We start from the raw sequence: 16,760 nt of genomic DNA, 5'->3' as shown, positions 1-16,760 counted from the left end.
TTGCGTTGAACTGGAAAATGCGCTTGCAGCAGTTAATCTGTGTGCAGGGGGGCTTATCCCTTAAATCCAATGCCGTGTCATAGGTTCTGCAATGCCTCTGCTTTTGATGCACGAGATTCTACATATAGCGGCAGTGCTTTACCTCACTAAATTGTTTGCTTTCGTGCAGCAACACTGAGATGGCATGGGCTTTCCTCATGTCTCCACCTAAACATTACTAGCAAAAACATCTTTGCGAAGTATTTTTTTATGTTACCAATCAATTACAGCGCTTTGATCGTTTGCACGATCATTCGCACTGGCGGATCTGTAATTATGGGACACGTTCTTATTTCTGATAAACCCTTTTCTTTTTGTCACAATCAGTATCTCACCGACGGATGACAACATTATTCGTGATTGTTTCAGCTTCTTGTGACGTTGTAACTTGTAACCATCAGTTCGTAACCGAGACGACAGACTGAGGTCCATGTGTCAGACTGAGACAAACTGTCTCAGAATACATGCGGAAAAACACACACTCTTCGTTGTTGTAGGCAGAAATATAGACCTCTGTCTCGGTCCACGTATCCAAGAAAATATTACCTTTTTATCATAATAGAAGATGTATGAAAGGCAGTGAGAGTGCTGGATCGTCCCATGGTCACTGAAAACTGCTCAGGCAATTCTTAATGACCGTGGATGCTGGATTTTACTGCGAGATGACGTTTTATAGAGCTGAGGCAACTGTCACTACCGCCGCGTTTTCAATGCAGATATTCTTTCAGATTATCCTATCAATCCTTCCGTTGCTGAAGTAACTGACGCTATCGTTTTAAAGAAAGCCATGTTTGAAGCTTTTTGTGTGCGAAAAAAAAGCAACAACAAAACCCACTCTTCATGTAACGCCTTTGGCCCTTTAGGTTATTGAAATAAACAAACAAACAAATAAATAAATAAATAAATAAATACCTGTGTAAAATCTTTCGGGTCCCAGAAACGTCCTTTAGTGTTTTTATTTTATTTTACTCACAAAGATAACGTTTCATCCACACTTTACCAAACAAAATCTACGCTGTATGGAATTGTAAGCTGTGCGGAATATATGCAAGTACTGTATAGCACCAGCACCATTCAATCAAAGCAGTAATAAACCATATAGAAAAGCTGCCTCTTAAAAAACGGCTATTCAAAACTCGTTCAACGCGCATTGGGCGTTCCGACCCTTTGAACATTAAGCCCGATTTATTTATTTACTCTCTTTCGCAGATTGGCATGTTCATCAACAGTAGCCTGCCTGCGAAAAGTCCAGAGTCAGAAGCAGCGACAGCCGTCAACGCAAAAAGAAACAATGCTGAGCCCCTGTTCAAACCTCGCAAGAACAACCTCACTTCCTGTCCATTTCAGGCAGGAACACCAGACGAGAGGCGCACTACAATTGCGCAGAGCGCCGCGTCCGCGCCGCCAGTGGCGACCAACGCAACTACGGAAATCGTCAACGCCCGAGAGGACGCGTCTGCAGATTTCTTAGCCAACAGCGCCACCGACAGCCACGAGCCGCCCCCCGCCTGCAGAGATGGGCACGACCACGCGACAAAAGGCACTGGTGGCGGGAAGGCTTCGTTCCTGGGCATCAGATGGAAGCTGTCGCAGCCGAACAAGATGAAGAAACACAAGAGCTGCGACTCCACTCACTCTACGTCGTCACACCCAGACGATCACGAAGACCTAAGCGGCGAAAGTGGAGGAGCTGCCGGAGGAGCCGCTGTGCGCTTCTTGGAGAGCCCCGAGCCCAAGTCGGGCCGGCTGCAGTGCCCCTTCTTCCGGTTCCGGGCCAAGAACGTGGGAATCGAAGAAGGCTTCGCTCAGGCGGGCAGTGGCAAGACCGTGCCTATAGCGTTGACTGCTACTGGCGCTGGGGCAGCGATTAGCACCGGACAAACGGAAACCACGCCTTCCAGAAGGACCGAGGGGCGCAAGAAGGACAAGTTTTGGTCTCGGGTGATATTTCCCTCTTGAAGACACATGCCGCGGCGCACAGCGGCTAGCGTCCTCTGTCCTTTGGTGAACGACACAGCGAGACTACAAGGCATCCCTTGCAGCTCGTGAAACCCTATAGCCTCTGCCAGCCCCAACGAGCACCGGCCTGTTTTTTGCAAGGAACACACGGACACTCCCACGAAGAGGGAATGCACTATTTTGGGTTTTATATATAGCCGCACACAGTATAAGAGCGAAACCCATCCGCAGGGCCTCGGCCCCAGTTTTCGGGCCACGGACCCAGACGACGCATGAGCACCGACGGTTTCAAAACAAGACGGCAACGAGCGAAGGAGACGACGTATATCCTTCGCTCATCTTTAACAGATTTTTGTTGTTGTCGTATCTTATCTTTGCTTCATTTTGTGAAGCCACTTCGCCACCTGAAAGCCTGTAAGAAAACGCGACTACCACAGCCCTCACCTTGTGTTTCCTCAGCTTGCGCCCAAATAAAAAGTGGACATATTGTGAAAGCTTATTGTGTGTCTTACCTCATATATGAAATTTAGATTTTTTTTTTATTTGCTTTGAGGACATATGTCTTCTGGGACCATGTGAGGAGAAGGACGGTGTTGATGAATGCAGGTGGATCTATAACCTTGCAGGATTTGACTGCAGTCACTACACGCGAGCGCCACCTTTCGGGAGTGCTTGCGAAACAAAATATATAGGTATGCCGTCTCGTGCGTCACCATTCAGAAACTCAGCGGCAGATGAACGAACAAGATGACGTGCACAGCGAGGTGCAACTAGGCATAAATCCGCAGCTTCCTACCCCCATCCGTGTTCTCCGAACATACCACCCGGAAATGCGTCTGCTAGACGTCGCCAATAAAACGCAAAGTCTACATCACGTCAGATCTTATGGAGCAACCCGTACACCTCCCTTCCTGAATAACCAGTGTGCTCGCTGAAGCACCATGTTGCCCACATTGTAGCGTGCGGAGCGCCCGGGCCTGAAAAAGATATTTCCGCTCTGTAGACAGTGCACCGAGACAAATGATACATAGAAAGGTAGGGAGTTTAACCAGAGGTAGTTTCGGTTAGCTACTCTTCACGTGGGGAAGTGGCTATAGGTATTAAACGAGAAAAAGACTGAAAGCAGAGAGAGAGAGAGAGAGAGAAAAACAGGGACGAGCAAAGAGAAAGTAACCATGTCGTTCTTAAAGTCTATCACGAAGTTTCGTAGGCCACAGGAACCTTAGTAGCGCGAACAAAGCCTGCTGCGCGGAGTTTCCTTTGGAGCACTGGCATAGAAATTTTGGTTCTGATACGACGCCTCCACAAGCATGAGAATGCGAAAGTCCAACCAATTTCACGCTAAGGGAATGAGAAGTTGTAGAAATAGTTGTGCTCGGGGGCACCAAACGGAAACGTTATCAGAGAATAAAACTGCGCCGTTTTCTTGGCTTTGACATATCTAACATGTTTGAAACGAATATTATGCGACCATGCAACGCATAATATTGAAATTGATATAATAATCGACGGGAAGTTGTTTTCCCGTTCACCTGAGGTCTCCTGCTGAAAAAACTCCCAGCACCGTGAATCGTCGTGTCGTGACGGTGGCTACGTAGCTCCGAGTGTCCAACGGTCTCCGATTGATTCAGACGTAGTGCCGTGGCGTATTGCGCTGTTGCCGTCAACTGGCGATGGTGTGTGAGCATGTCAGGAAATGTTTTCCTTCCAGAACTTACCACCCAAAATAATCTACGATGCATTTCTTGCCCTTATAAACCTGAAAACCCCTATAGAGTACATTCAGAAAGTGCTGCAAGTTTTCCGGTAAGATGCGGTGACCGACTTGCTCATTACTAAATTAGATTGTCGGTAATTTATAGCTCCGCTAGTAATTTTAGCCCTTATCGGAGCTCAGTAGGGTTGGCAAAGTTATGGGGAAGAAAGGACCGAGCTATCTGGCTAAACGCACATCCGAAAATTTGAATTAAAACACAGTCGGTACGATACAGTGCACAGCAGATCAATGCCTTTTTTCTTACTACGCGAAGGCCGCAACACAGCAAACTACAAACACGCTGAATTTATAGGAGTGTAAAACGCACCGGCGTGTCCGAGAAGCTTTCATTAAAAGATTTCATCAAAGCAAGCTCGAGCATCGTAATTACTTTATACAATGTGTATAATTCAGCTGGGGACCTAGTATATTTCATTCTCTTTCGGTTCGTCATGCCAATTTTTGTATCATGCTTTTTCATCGTAGTTTTTCGAGCGTGTAGCACGCCGCAGTACCCATGCGGGGTGGCGCGCCGAAGATGTATGAGCGTGCCCATTTCAAAAAAAAAAAAAAAGAAAGAAAGGCATGGGTGACCGAGTCGTGATGGACGGCCCTTTGATCGCACTGTCGGACCATCGCGGCATATCCGCATGGCCGCGTGGGCAAAGCTGCATTTCCATCTCGGTCGCTTTCAGTCGGACGATTTCTCACCGTTTTTCTTGCTTCGCTTTCAGTCCACTGTAGGAGCTATCACTGGCGCCTTGCTTCTGGCCTGAAACAAAAGAAGGCCTCATGGAGCCAACAGACAATTCTTCTCGTACAAAGGAAGGCCTTGACCTTTGCAGCCAAGCATTTGTTTTCCCTGCGGGACGTCGTACGCGCATTTTTTTTTCTATCGCCATTTCTACTTTTCAGTCTCCTGCCTATCATCCTGCCTGTTTTCTTTGACTGATAATGTACCGCGAAAACTGACTTAAAGGCAATTTATTTGCCATCTAAATGATGAAAATCAAGAGGATAAGCAACAATCTACTGCCTCAAACAGATATATCAACTCTCTAGCAATCACAAGCATTGAAGAATACAAGATGCGAATTGCCGCCCCTGCAACATATGTATGCAAGCGAGGGTACCCTTATTCTTCTTTTATTCCGCTTTTGGAATTGCTTTCATATATCTTCCCAAGCCCACTTGTTCTAGACTGTCAGTGCTGCGAATGAACTTGCGCCATTGTTGCCGGGCACGGGACATTGCGATATCTTCTCAGCTCTCTCTAGACAGCCTCAGACATTCAGCAGTAGCATGTATAGAAACAACTTAGGTCATACTTAGAGCGGACACTCATATGATTGTTGCGAGTCTCATTTTACTGGTTTAGTAAAGCTTTAACACTGTCCAGCGGACACAAATTGCTGCAGCATACCTCGTGAGGCAAAAGCTTTGTTATCGAAGTTTAGTAGCACAGCTGATGAAAAGCTATGAGAAGGCTAAAAAAACATAAAAGGAAAATGATATAACCACGATGCTAGTTCACTCGCCAACACCATTGAAGTGTGTATGTCAAGCCCATAACACTGTGTTTACGTAACTTTCTGCCTCGATTACTGGCCGAACATTTGCTAGGACACGGTGAAAATAATCTTTCATCCGTTATCCTTTCACAAGAATCCCATGTTTCCAAAAGTGCTACCTGAACCAAGTGAAAGGTAATCGCACAATAATAATAATAATAATAATAATAATAATAATAATAATAATAATAATAATGACATAGCTAGAGTCCGTGCTGGAATTTCGATACAGAAACAGAAAGCTTATATATATATATATATATATATATATATATATATATATATATATATATATATATATATATATATATATATATATATATATATATATATATATATATATCATCATCATCATCATCATCATCAGCCTGATTACGCCCACTGCAGGGCAAAGGCCTCTCCCATACTTCTCCAACTACCCCGGTCTGTGCAGCGGTGGCGTAGAGGTAGAACACCCGCCTCGCGTGCAAGAGGTCCGTGGTTCGAATCCCGGTGCCGCGCAATTTTCCACCGGATTAAAAAAAAAAAAAAAACTCCGCGTGTTGATAAAATTGCATAAACAGGCCTGGAGTGTGGCCTGATGCCGGTGACCAGAACCGGTAACACACTCCCTCACCAGAGCAGGATTGGCCACCCTGGTGCAGTACTTGGCCACAACCTCCTATATATATATATATATATATATATATCACCTAGAGTCCAATAATTTCTTTTTTCGCCATCAACATGGTTTCAGGAAAGGATTATCATGTGAGACACAGTTACTCGAATTCACGACTGACCTGCACCTTAACATGAACAATAACCAGCAGACCGATTGCATTTTCCTTGACTTTTCCAAAGCATTTGATCGTGTAGCTCATTGTCGCCTTATCGCAAAATTAACTGCACATCTAATTGACTCCTTCACTCTAACATGGCTTCGTAATTTTCTTTCGAATCGTCAACAGTTCACAGTAGTTAATAATATCGCTTCTTCTCCTACTTCCGTTACTTGTGGTGTGCCTCAGGGCAGCGTTTTAGGCCCTTTACTCTTTCTAATTTACATAAATGATTTGCCACTTAATGTTTCTTCTCGCTTACGTATTTTCGCTGACGACTGCATTATTTACAGATCAATTAACAGTACTGACGACCACCTGGCCCTTCAAAATGACCTTAGCCTAATTCATAATTGGTGTAACACCTGGTTAATGGCTTTAAATGTATAAAAATGTCAGGCAATTTCTTTTAGTCGTAAGCGTGACAACTCACATTTTTTATACAACGTCAATAATAAAGAATTGTTACATACAGTATCGTATAAATATTTGGGTGTTCACCTAACCGAAAACATCTCCTGGACAGACCACATTGCAGCCGTTTGCGCAAAAGCTTCAAGGACATTAGGTTACCTACGTCGTAATCTGGGTAATTCACCTTCCAACATCCGCAAATTGGCCTATCAGACATTTGTTCGTCCACAGCTCGAGTATGCATCATCCATTTGGTCCCAACATCCTACATACTCAATCGACATGCTTCAATCAGTCCAAAACCGAGCTGCCCGTTTCATTTCACGTAATTATAGCCATCACTCCAGTGTAACACAAATGAAACTCGATCATTCCATACAGCCTTTAGTTTTTCGCCGTAATATCGCTCTGTTATCCTTGTTTCACAAATATGTTTACAATGCCACACAATCCACACTACATATCCAGATCACCTCGAACACGTCTCGCCGATTAAATAACCACTTCAGTTTTGCGCGCACGTACGGTACGACACATGCTTTCAACTTTTCCGCGCTCCCTACGGCCATTCGCTTGCGGAAAAATCTGCCTGATCACATTGCTTCCGAGTCAGATCAAGAAAAATTTCGTCATCTCCTACACGAGCATTTTTCATAATAGCACTTACAAATCACTTTATCTTGTTTCTTACACTTGGCAATGTGATTCGAACTTCTTGTGATTTTTTTATTGATGCATTGCTATCTCGCTCCTATGAATTGCTATGTTATGCTGCGTCACGTGTTCACTTGTATGCCCTGTATATATTGTTTTTTGCGTCTGTTTCCCTAAATATCCCTTCACGAATTGTACTCCCTGATATGTCCATTTTTCTTGTATTTTACTTTCTAGTATTAGTACCTTACGTTAAGTTTTACTCGTGTTATTTCCTTAAGTGTACCTTTATGGCCTTTCATTACTTCAGTTGTTCCTTTTTCATGTTTTTGGTAGTCATGTTGATGAGCCCTGCAATGAGGCGTATCTTTTGTATTACGCTTTAGAAGGCTGTTTACTCTTCCTTTTTCCCTGGATATTGTAACCCCCCTTACACAATGCCCCCATAGGGCCTGTAAGGTATTATATATATATATATATATATATATAATTTTTTGTAATAGTAGCAAGTGGAACGCTAAGGTCAACCATAACAAGCCACGTGCAACGCATTGCCCATTCTACAAGCTGCGCTGCCTTTCTCGAACTTCATTCTTCCACCGTGTTCCACGTCACGTCACCGTCACCCCCTTTTAGGTCATGTTGAAGCAGGAGCAGTAGAGTAACACGCTGTAACCAAACGTTCGAAGCGGTTCTATTCCAACTTGATGAAAACGGCAATGGAAACTCGTCGATGAAAATTAACTCTTGCGATAGTAGTCTTTTGCTTCTATTTTGTCTTCACACATCTTCTTGGGTTATCGTCTGCAAGCGACTGATGCCCTGGAACGACTGTGATAGAGATCGTTCAACATTAGTGATGTCTGTTGAAGCGAAGACGGCGAAGCTCAGCAGGAAACACGAAACACTCGAGCTAGTGCAATGTCGAGACTGCCGCGACAGTGCTTTGATAAGCGTAGAGGCGATATGAAATGCAAGTCACTGAAAGCCGATATCATAAAGATTGGAGGTACGCGCTGTTTTGCACACGCCGTGAATAGGGCAAGCCGAAGCGATGTTAGGCGTCCAGCTTGTCAATGCGTTTCATATCACGCCCCTTCTTTCGACGTGCAGCCGTAGCTGGCCGCGCCTTTGCTCTTTATCCTGTCTTTTCCGCCTTTCACCGCAACGCTCGCAGGCCTCATTTTAATCGGAAAAATTGGCCGTGCCACAACCACCGTCTCTGGGTTATGTACTCACGACGAAGAGGGTGAAGGAGAGTGCATGTTCGCGCTATCAGCAGGCATTTGGATTTCGATTTATTTTATCATGTTGTGACAGTACCTTTTGTAGGTGGGTGCCTACAGCGTTTGATTGTCTAATGAATGTACAGAACTCATATTAAAGAAATGAGCAAATAAGAACCAATGAATGGCTCGGAATTCGGGCCTGTGGGGCCGTATTCACGAAGTTTTTCGTTCGTAGGGGCCTTCTTGCGGCTGGTTGGTTGCTTTTTCAAATAATGTGTCTGCTGTTAAGGTAGCTAGGTTGGAGTGTACTTTTACGTTTTACGTTTTTTTTTTCTTTCTTGTTTTTATTGCCAAGCAATACTACTTTAGGTCGCACTTCAGCCCGTTCCGTGGCGAGGCGGTGGTAGGCACCATTGACCTTTAGCGTGACCTCTGCGTGACGTCACACCACGTGACCTAGAGTGACTTCACACCAGCTCTGTAAAAACGGGGCCCCATCTCACGCCCGCGCGAGGCGAGGCGGTAGCCACCAACGGCGGCCTAACTCCCGCTCCTCTCACCAGGGGCGCGTACAACAAACTGTATCGCATTTTGGACGGGGACAATAACCCCAACATTTATTGCGGCGTAACGCTACCGTACTTTAACGAACGCTACTGCAAGCACCGAGTGGGCATATCTTACGACGAGGAGAAAATGGAGTGTTACCGCACCGTCGGCCAATCGATGCTGGAAGATTTTGTAATGGGCACACTGGTGAGGGAAATGTTTGTCGGCATACACGGATTCGACGGATGACTTCCTCTTAGATGATTCACTGCAAGCCGTAACACTAGCATAACCCAAGACTACCACCAGCCATACTACCAGCTGATCCGAGAATAACACACTATTGCTTCGCAATCACCAGGCTTAACCAAGCTAAGCCACGGCCGTTTTTTTTTTGTCGATTGTGCTAATGACGCTTGCACAGACCGCAACACCACCTTTCCCCTCATATTCTGATTTCACTACAATTCAGAACCCTGCGTCAGAGCATCAGGATTTAGCCAGGTGCGCCATTAGTCCTAGCTTGCGGCACAGTTCTAGCGCAGCCATGCATCACATTGTCCATAACAGCCACGCTTAGAGAAATATAGATAAAGCCACTTGGGCTTCGGAGCGAACTAATTACATCCAATTCGTAATATCCACGCACAGTGACGCAAGCGGTAATAACGACATTAATGTTGCACGTTATGCATATGGTTCAACTGCGGAGCAGACCAAGCTAGTTTCGTCGATCGTGGCCACCTGCTCAGGGAATAGCCTACATGCACTCTGCCGCATGCGTCTAGCGACACACGGAGAAGCGGTAGAGGCATGAATTTAGTGGTCATTAGGGATACAGGAAAAATAATTAGGCTAACGAACAGGCGGCGCGGAAAGCGCGAGCTCACAAAATAGATATTGCAGACGAGTCGAGATTAGCGATGTGTCCCAAACACCGCCGCAACCAGGACTTATAAAACGCCGTATTTGCTCACTCTCAACTCGGTGCGAGCTTTGCCGAAATGGGACATGGATGGATGGAAAAGATGAGTGGAGGAGGAGCGGGGTGAAGTTTAGAAAGTACGGAGCAAGAAAGAAGCACTTTGATAAGCAAGCCCTTTGCAAGTAACAATTCGCCAACGTCACTTCCTCTTCTCCTCGCTCAACCGCTACGACTTCATACCTCCAGTAGTTCTGCCGGTGGTACTCACCAACATTGGCGCCAAGCGGCGGACTCACGCACAGGATACAGAGGCGAAGTCGACGGCTACAAGCTGAGGTACGAAAAACGTCTGGGTTTACATAGACTTCCTTGAACTTACTTGGGCAGCAGCAATGATTGGCTGGGCGCCCCTTGTTTAGCTCGCCACACCTGGCGTTCAGTCCGTCTCAGTATATTCGTTCACGTTTCTCCAGAGTAAGACGGAGCCCCTTGTTTTTGTTTAGTCTGCGATTCGGATGATCAATGAAACGAGATGTCCTTAACTTTAAACAGCGAGTATCTTGATACTGAGTTATATTTTATATGTTTATTGCAGCGAGGCTGCGCATGGCTAGCCGACTTATCCATTGGTCCGTCCGTCTGTCCTGTACGCCGAAAACTCCTCCGGCGGAAGCCCATGCGCATGAGCGAAAAAAAAAGGAGAGGCGCGCGATTAGCCAACACACCTTAGATAGCCCAAGACCTGTTTACTCCTATCCATGACGTCACGCTAATTGGGCCGAAATTTCCATTGACAAGGCTGGCGTGATGAAAGCGGTGACGTCAAAATCACTGTTGCTTACTCGGGAGCGTCCCCATTAGAATCTATGGCAGTCGGGCTACGTAACATGGCGCCATGAATCGCAGTGAATAGGTCTTGTGCTATTTAGGTGGTGTTGGAGTCGATGCGCCAGTAGTGACGTCGTTGCTCTCCGTCGTTGCCGAGCGAGCGCGCAGCAGTTTCTCTCAGGCTCCGAAATGGGTAGGCCACGTGTCATGCATACTCCTCAGAAGCAGGCAGCTCTCGATCAGGCCGCGAGCAGAACCGGGAACGAGCTCGTCTACGCCGTGCCGGTGCTGCAGGCCGGGTGCAGGAACAGGCTCGTGCAGCTGAGCGCAAGCAGCAACTGCGTACCAAGGATCCGGCAGCCTACCAAGCCATCGTTTAGTGAACCATTGGGATTAATTCCCAGTGATAAACACCGAGACCGCACGTTTTAGCTTCGCTGGTTAAAGGGAAGCTGAAAGGTTTTCCAGAAAAAATGAGTGAACACCTGTACATAATGGTTTTCAACCCTCCGAATTCGAATATCGTATCGAAATTGAGCGAAAGAAAGCGCAAATATATTTTATTTCGACGAAATGTGCAGCAGCGGACACGCCCAGCTCGCGCGTCTCGTTTCCGCCTGTGATTGGTCGGGCGCCTCGTGACGTCAACTCTAGTAACCGACCGCTGCCGCTACACATGAAGCGCGGTGCCAGGTAGTTTGGTGCTGTTTTTCTGAGACGGTAATGGAAAATTTAGAGAGACTGCGTTTTTCTGAGATCGGCGTTACTCCCTACATGTACGAGCCGATTGCGAAGAGCCGGCCTCTCGAAGAAGCAAACGATGCTGGTGCGAGCAGTGCTTTCGACGCGAACGAAAGCAAAGTCTTGGGATCTCCTCGTGTTGGAAATGCTCTTTGGTGAGTATGTTTTTTGCAAAGCGATCTAGTGATGTCACTGATATTTCGCCGATCTAGTGCGCTTGTTTCCGGTCAAACAACTGTAGTGTTGTGTTCCTGCATGCCTTCTCGTGGAATGTAAGCGGGGATGCGATCGTCGGCATTTGTGCGCTGTGCAAAGCTGTCGGCAATCTACAAAGACGGTTTAAACGCGTGAAAAGCTTCGCGGTTCATGCAGTACGTGTAGTGACCTTCATCTGTTGACTACCACGTTGACTACCACGTTGACTATTACTCACGTTGCTTACCACTCACGTTGATTACCACTCACGTTGATTACCACTCACGTTGACTACCACTCACGTTGACTACCACGCACGTTGACTACCACTCTACATACACGCAGACGCACCAACAAAGGAATGCAGGGTCGATCGAAGCAGATTACGATGGCACGCACGCAGAAACAAGCGCGGTCAGGCACGGTCGCGGACGCTGCGAAGGAACGAAACACTAGAGTTGACGTCACAACACCGCGGTTTCCGGTCTCCGCTCGCATCGTCAGCGTCAGCAGCAGCGCGCGGCATTCGACGGGGGGCGGAGCTACAGCGCAATTTCAACCGACGACTACGTCGCTCCTAATTGAAAAAAAAACCCAAATTTTACCTACATGGTTTATAAGGTTCCCGCATTCTTATATGAGCGTCTTATTGAATTCGACAGACTCTTCAGCTTCCCTTTAACCATCTGTACGGAGTGCTTGGCCGGTGATTTTTTTTTTATTGGTGAACTGACGTACACATACTGCAGTTCTGTTTTTCTTTTGCAGTGGTACTCATATGGTACAAGTAATAATATAAAAAAGGGCGTGTAAAAGACAATGCCATGCGAAGGCATGTGTTTTAGCTTCGCTGGTTAACCATCTGTAGGAGTGCTTGGACGGTGATTTTTGTTTTATTGGTGAACTGACGTACACATACTGCAGTTCTGTTTTTCTTTTGCAGTGGTACTCATATGGTGCAAGTAATAATATAAAAAAGGGCGTGTAAAAGACAATGCCATGCGAAGGCATGTATTGAGAAAGAAAACGAAGCGTCATGTCAACGCTTTAAGAATACGACACCGTCTTCGTTTAAATATCTTAGGATTTTAAAGTGAGCTGAATTGCCTTGAATCGCAGCTTGTTCAAAGGGGAAGTAAGATAATGTAAAAAAATACATCCCTCATACTTCATCGACCTCTCTGCATATCAAAGACAAATACTGGAGCCAAGGTCCGCAAGTATACCAGAATCTTCCCAGATATTTTCCTATAGTTTGAGCTGATTGGAGAAAACAACATGTATATTTCTTCGATCATGTCAGTTGGCCTTTTATTTTGATAGCAACTATTTGGACACTCCCTGCTCATTCATGTCGTCGGTGTCACCATGAGGTTCCGTATTAAGTCTAAGTGCGACATGATCGCGGCCGCGCGCCCCTTGCTGTAGGTGCGAGGGAAAGCGTGCGAAGGTGAGCCAAGAAGGATGGTGGCTTGATCTCGGGCGTCAAAGGGAGGAGGGCGGGCAAGATTGCATCTCTTCTCGCACGCGCTTGTTGGTGGAGAGGAGACATGTGCGCGCGCTACGATGTGGGGAGACAGGTTAACGCGCTTTTCTTTCCCTCCGGCCAAGGATGTACGTGGTGCAGCTGAGTGCGGCTGCGTGCGCCTTATCCTGCAGGTAATCTGAGATGGGTCAAAGGCAGGCAAACCGAGATAGTTGATGCCTTCGTATTTGCTGTGTTATCTCATGCCTATAATGTTCGCGTTGAAGCGAGAGGCACCTTCAAAAGGCAATTCGGTCGCCGCTGCTGCCGCTCCATTACGCTAGAGTTCTGACAGCGAGCTGTCCAAAGTCTTCGAGTGTGATGTGTTCATGTCCGCCTGTGCTTGCGTGATATCGTGCTTGTTAACTTAGCAAGCGAATGTTTACAACAGTTTATACGGCCGTTTAAACTACTGACCTTACTTCGTAAAGCTGTCCAATAATTTGTTATTACCATCAATGCTTCGCCTTTCTGGCAAAACGGCGACTTTTTTGCTTCACCACGCGCATCATGGTGGAGCGATTCGTTATAAGCACGTTCCACCGTGGTTTGGAGATACCTTCTCGCTACACCGAAGTAAAGCGTGCGTCAACGCACAAGCTGAGCGCTTCGCTGCAAGCCTTCTTAACGGCGCCTTTTTTGGTTTGTCTTATATACTGATGCCTCCAGGCAAACGCGCTAGGCCAAGAACAGCTTTTCAACATGCGTGTGAATCTCAAGAAAACATTTCTTTCATCGGCTTGTTGCGTAAGTTTACGGAAACGCATCTTGAAGTTATTGTCGGTGTCGTTGTAAAATGGCATTTACCAAACATACGCATGTAGGCCCTAACACCGTCCAGCCTATCGGTGTTTGGTTGTGAACCATGGATGCAGAAAAGGGAAATTATTTGCAGACTATTCGTAATTTCTTTCTTTTGCTGAAGCAAAAACAGAGAAAGAAAAACACGCATACGCTGCAAACAATAAGAAGTACTTTTTGTCATGCTGAGCTATAAAACCTGCAGATGATATTAAATCAGTGTTATTGAGTGCATTACATCGTTGGTCTCATTCAGGGTAAGACCCTTTTCTTAATTCGCTAGCGCACTTCACCACATTACACAATTGCCGAACAATAATGGCGGCCTCTGCCATGTTTAAATGAAGGAAGGCAAAGTGTCAGCTTGGAATACTAGCACTTAGTTGATGCGTGTAGTTTTACTTTCTACACTGCGCAACGGATAAAACGCCCCTACAAACATAGCCATCGAATTTAAAGAACAACTATGATGCCATTACCTTCGTAAACTATCCTGCGCAAACTTGAGCTTCACCATTGCAAAAACGGCCTATTATTTCAAAAATGGCCAATTGCGAAAACAGTATCGTAGCACTGGGTGAGTGTGGCTGAAGTCGTAAGCGTTATTGTTTAATCAATTACAGCTACAGAGAGGGAATGCGTGCGCTGTGAGGCCCTTCGTCCAGTACACAGGCGCAAAATGCGTAATACGTTATCAAAATAGGTGGCCACATCTAAACGGTTAGGCAAATCAAAATGTGGTCGGTTATCTAAATCCGATCGCCTTAAGAATACGTTAGTCTCATCGCTGATACATTCAGTATACCTGCGCTCGTAAAATATAAACCTACATGAAGCCAGGCCGGTGTGGATGCTTCGCCGCGAGATGAAGTTACTGGCGTGTGCTCGACGCCCTTAGGCTGACGAGAAACGTACTCAGTTTCCCTTCAGGTATGCCTTTGTTCTTTATTTGTTGAAAAAAACATTCGTGAACGCACAATTGACAATAGCAGACTCTCGCAGGGTGGTTGAGCCCACAGCATCTACGTGTTAATTTATTATTACAAAGCAAGTTTTGTTTTCTGGCATATTCACTTGGAAAATGACCTGTAGAGAATTAAAAAGAAATATTTATATGTAATGTTCCTCAATTGCTACTAGAATGCTTATCATTAGAATTGGCTACAGTATTTTCGTTTTTTTTCGTTGTTGCTGTTGCGGCTTTTGAACATTTAGGCAGCGTCAAAATGTTTACCTTCGAAATCCCAGGATTGCACAGTTTTTTGTACAGGAGTATTTCGCTCTAACAAGCGCACTGGAGTGTATAGAGTAATGCAATGATTTCTCTCGTTATTTATGCGCGTTAGTTTCCTTCACGCAAGCGTCCTCTGCGACAAACGCACTTCACACGACAACCGTAGCCACTGTTGAATGTAAAACGTCGCCTCGAGTGTCGTGCGCGCGTGGCACTGTTGAAACCTCGAAACTTCTGTAAGGCCGTTCCGGGCTTTCTCCATGCCTGAGTGCAGGAACTGACATCTCATTTATGCGTTTCGTCTTGGCAAGGAAGCGCGTTTTCACAAGAGTGCTTGGTACAAGAGATGTTTCTCTGTGCCGCGATTCGTTCTAAAGTTTCGGAGGGGAACGTGAGTTTCAAGCGAGATGAGAACCCCAGCCTCGGCAATCTGCACAGTACACCGCAGTTGTAGCACAGGTGTATTCATTTCACGAGAACGTTTCAAAAATTTCCTTGATTACATGTCGATTTTTTTCCCGGAAATTATAGTTGCGTTCAGTACAGAGCTTTCAGAGCCTGCAAGTTGAATAATTTGAAATTTCGAGAATTTAAAGAGCACGCAAAGTAAAGAGCAGAACGACGTATCACGTGACTGGAATAGCAGGCACCTGTAAATAACGTAGGGTTCAGTGGACTGTGTGTGCGATTTTTTTTTATTTCTGCGTTTGTCTTCTGATCACGGGCTATGGTTGAACTCTTGATGCAAAACCGATTAAACTTTGGGAAGCAGTTGACAATGACCAGAGATGCTAGCAATGTCGAATGCCACTCTAGATGCCCAGCTGCGGCTAAGAAGAGCCTTTTCAAGTTTCTACAGTGAGGAATGCTGTTTCCGTGGAAAAAAAATATAGTTTTTGCTTCTTTATTCATGGCATAAAAAATTCAAAAGCAGAGGTTGACGTTGTCCTTTGACAGACAGATCGACTGACAGGTCGGTAGATCGGTCGATCATAGTGCTAATATTTTACGCTACGTATCCCCTTATCTACTATGTATTATTATTATTATTACTATTATTATTATTATTATTATTATTATTATTATTATTATTATTATTATTATTATTATTATTATCATCATCATCTCTTCTTCTTCTTCTTCTTCATCGTCGTCACCATTGCGAAGGATTCTTTTCCCAGAGTCACTTTCATCTTTTGAACTGGGAAACGCCACCGCAAGAGGAGGTCCGATGGAAAGTCGGCAACACAAGCGCCGAACAACAATGTTGTTAGAAAGCGCTTGTGGTGTCGAGTTTTTGTCACTCCTTCTCTTTCCGCGATGTTTCCCGGTTCAAAATCATGCAGCATCAATTAGCCCAGCGTCACTCACTGCTACATTGCTTTGCGTCGTCATCGGTTGTCGGCCATTATTGTAGATTTCACGCCAAACTTGCATTCGAGTGCTGCAGCCGGTTATGAGCAGGTCTTTTACCATGACGACATACCTTCTCTCCTCTTGTATACACTGGATGGCGCCT

The 16,760-nt window shown here is 45.6% G+C and overlaps 1 protein-coding gene across 1 annotated transcript in view; it reads left to right on the top strand.

The window, feature by feature from the left end:
* LOC126536343 (guanylate cyclase soluble subunit beta-1-like) overlaps positions 1-2,492 on the top strand; it is a 94,914-nt gene extending 92,422 nt beyond the window's left edge. The window contains exon 12 of the mRNA XM_050183274.3: positions 1,249-2,492. Coding sequence (XP_050039231.1) covers positions 1,249-1,998 — 750 coding nt within the window. The 3' untranslated portion in view covers positions 1,999-2,492. The remainder of the gene's footprint in view (positions 1-1,248) is intronic.
* The last annotated feature ends 14,268 nt before the right edge of the window (positions 2,493-16,760 follow it).

Source organism: Dermacentor andersoni, chromosome 4, assembly GCF_023375885.2.
Source record: "Dermacentor andersoni chromosome 4, qqDerAnde1_hic_scaffold, whole genome shotgun sequence".
Lineage (NCBI taxonomy): Eukaryota > Metazoa > Arthropoda > Arachnida > Ixodida > Ixodidae > Dermacentor > Dermacentor andersoni.
This window is presented reverse-complemented; position numbering and strand designations above follow the sequence as displayed.